We start from the raw sequence: 3,195 nt of genomic DNA, 5'->3' as shown, positions 1-3,195 counted from the left end.
CTGTGACAACGCCTTCCTGCTCAATGACGTCACCGCAACTAGAGGCATTCCTTAAAGAAACACTGTTTCCGGATTTGGGCCACGTTGGATTATGATACTTGTAGTTTCAGGGAGTTAGCATATCATTTGCTGGCATCAGGGAGCTGCTATTATAAGGAGGGAGACTAGAGTTGGGGGTCTGTAAACATATATATGTATGTCTTAAGTACGTATATCAGGTAAAGGGCAAGATCACAGCGCTTTTGTTACTGGTTCCTCTTAAACTACTGACTGCCTATCTGTGAAACTCACTCACATCACCATCCTTATGCTAAAGATGAATTCCCAGACACCATTATCTTCAGTCTGCATGAAATAAAAACCTTTTATGTTTTCAATGGCACCTAACACTTCTCAGTGATTACAACTTAGGTACAGTTCTTCACATGACTGTTGTGTCCGCAGGAGCCTCTTCCAAACACCAACTTGTGCTGTTAATCTTTATCATCAGATGGCTCTCAAGTGAGGGATATAAAGCTAGTGAGCAGGGTATGGAAATATCTTGTGTTTCCAACACCATAGTGCCATTACCTTACAGTAGTTATTTTTACTTAAAGGGATAGTGTACATCAATTTTCATATAACTGCATGGAGTAGACACTACACTACTATAAAGAAGAATATGCACAGATACTGATCTAAATATCCAGTATAAAGCCTTTTAAAAGCTTACTTAGAAGTGCCCAGTTTAGCTCTGTTGATGAGGTTAGGCTGGGACACCCAGTGAAAGGGGCTGGGAAAGCAGAAAGGGCAGATCCTCCCTTCCCTGCATATGAAAAAAACCTTTAGATAAACAGGAGCAGCAGAAGTCTGTAGACCTGGGTCTACATCTGCCACTGTGGGGCCTGGCTAGGAGTCTGAAAATCAGCACAATGTTATTTAAAAAATAAGCAAAACCATAGATTGTTACAAAAACACCACCAGATGGGCGATATAAATGGATCATCTACAAAACACTTCTGAAAAGAAAAATCTAGTGTATAATGTCCCTCTAATGTAAATTACTGTAACAAGAAGAATATGATGAAAGACGTCTTTGTTTATTTATTTTGTGTATAAACCCAGACTGGCCACTAACAGGACAGGCTAGTGTAAAAAATGATTTATCAACGGAGCATTGAAGCCTCAGACGGGGACAGATCATTACCTTTTTTAAAAGAAATGTCTAATGGAAGATATAAAAAAGTGCATCCTTATTGTGCCTTTAAGTGTTCTCAGTGTGAAATACAAAAATATTTTCTGTTTAATAAAAGAAATGTAAAATTAACTCTCAAATCACACTTTGAAACTATCATAAAATGACATTCATATGATTGCATTCAAGATTAAACACACTAAGTGTAAACTTTATCATGATAGCAGGCAGATATATTCACAAGTAGTTTGCCTGTAGTCACCACTTGGGACGCTGCATTGTGTGTCTCAATTTAGCATTGCACAAGAGCTCCCATGTGCAACGCCACATTCTGCTCTCGCACAACCAGTAGAGTCGGGCGTTTCAATCACTGTGAACAAGCGAGTGTCAGGGGAATGATCTCCCAGCAGCTTGAAAGGAGCATAAAAAAGTGTGCCCTTAATCAAACTGTAGGTGCTGTAAACCACTAGATAACTCCCACTGTAGGTGCTGTAACCCACTAGATGATACCCACAGTAGGTGCTGTAACCCACTAGATGATACCCACAGTAGGTGCTGTAACCCACTAGATAATACCCACTGTAGGTGCTGTAACCCACTAGATGACTCCCACTGTAGGTGCTGTAACCCACTAGATGACTCCCACTGTAGGTGCTGTAACCTACTAGATGATACCCACAGTAGGTGCTGTAACCCACTAGATGATACCCACTGTAGGTGCTGTAACCCACTAGATGATACCCACTGTAGGTGCTGTAACCCACTAGATGACTCCCACTGTAGGTGCTGTAACCCACTAGATGATACCCACAGTAGGTGCTGTAACCCACTAGATGACACCCACTGTAGGTGCTGTAACCCACTAGATGATACCCATGGTAGGTGCTGTAACCCACTAGATGACACCCACTGTAGGTGATGTAACCCACTAGATGACTCCCACTGTAGGTGCTGTAACCCACTAGATGATACCCATTGTAGGTGCTGTAACCCACTAGATGACACCCACTGTAGGTGCTGTAACCCACTGGATGACACCCACTGTAGGTGCTGTAACCCATTGGATGACACCCACTGCAGGTGCTGTAACTCACTGGATGACACCCACTGTAGGTGCTGAAACACACTGGATGACACCCACTGTAGGTGCTGTAACTCACTGGATGACACCCACTGCAGGTGCTGTAACCCACTAGATGACTCCCACTGTAGGTGCTGTAACCCACTAGATGACAACCACTGTAGGTGCTGTAACCCACTAGATGACTCCCACTGCAGCTGCTGTAACCCACTAGATGACACCCACTGTAGGGGCTGTAACCCACTAGATGACTCCCACAGTAGGTGTTGTAACCCACTAGATGACACCAACTGTAGGTGGTGTGACCCAATGGATGACACCCACTGTTGGTGCTGTAACCCACTGGATGACTACCACTATAGGTGCTGTAACCCACTGGATGACACCCACTGTAGATGCTGTAACAGACTGGATGACATCCACTGTAGGTGCTGTAGCCCACTGGATAACTCCCACTGTAGGTGTTGTAACCCACTGTAGGTACTGTAACCCACTGGATGACTCCCACTGTAGGTCCTGCAACCCACTGGATGACTCCCATTGTAGGTGCTGTAACCCACTGGATTACACCCACTGTAGGTCCTACAACCCACTGGATGACTCCCATTGTAGGTGCTGTAGCCCACTGGATGACTCCCACTGTAGGTACTGTAACCCACTAGATGACACCCACTGTAGGTGCTGTAACCCACTGGATGAAACCCACTGTAGGTGCTGTAACCCATGGGATCACACCCACTGTAGGTGCTGTAGCCCACTGGATGACTCCCATTGTAGGTGCTGTAACCCATTAGATGAAACCCACTGGTGGTGCTGTAACCCACTGGATGACTCCCACTGTAGGTGCTGTAAGCCACTTGATGACACCCACTGTAGGTGCTGTAACCCACTGGATGATACCCACTGTAGGTGCTGTAACCCACTGGATGACATCCACTGT

At 44.9% G+C, this 3,195-nt stretch overlaps 1 protein-coding gene across 1 annotated transcript; it reads right to left on the bottom strand.

Annotated features, from left to right (window-relative positions):
- Positions 1-1,461: 1,461 nt before the first annotated feature.
- On the bottom strand, positions 1,462-2,862 carry LOC128636340 (dynein heavy chain-like). Its single transcript, XM_053689368.1, has one exon. It carries the CDS (start codon positions 2,860-2,862, stop codon positions 1,462-1,464), a length of 1,401 nt encoding a protein of 466 aa, XP_053545343.1.
- Positions 2,863-3,195: the final 333 nt, after the last annotated feature.

This window comes from Bombina bombina, chromosome 7 (assembly GCF_027579735.1).
Source record: "Bombina bombina isolate aBomBom1 chromosome 7, aBomBom1.pri, whole genome shotgun sequence".
Classification (NCBI taxonomy): domain Eukaryota; kingdom Metazoa; phylum Chordata; class Amphibia; order Anura; family Bombinatoridae; genus Bombina; species Bombina bombina.
This window is presented reverse-complemented; position numbering and strand designations above follow the sequence as displayed.

Coding starts and splice junctions, on each gene's coding strand:
- LOC128636340 (XM_053689368.1), bottom strand. CDS start 2,862: ATGGGAGTCATCCAGTGGGTTGTAGGACCTACAGTGGGTGTAATCCAG.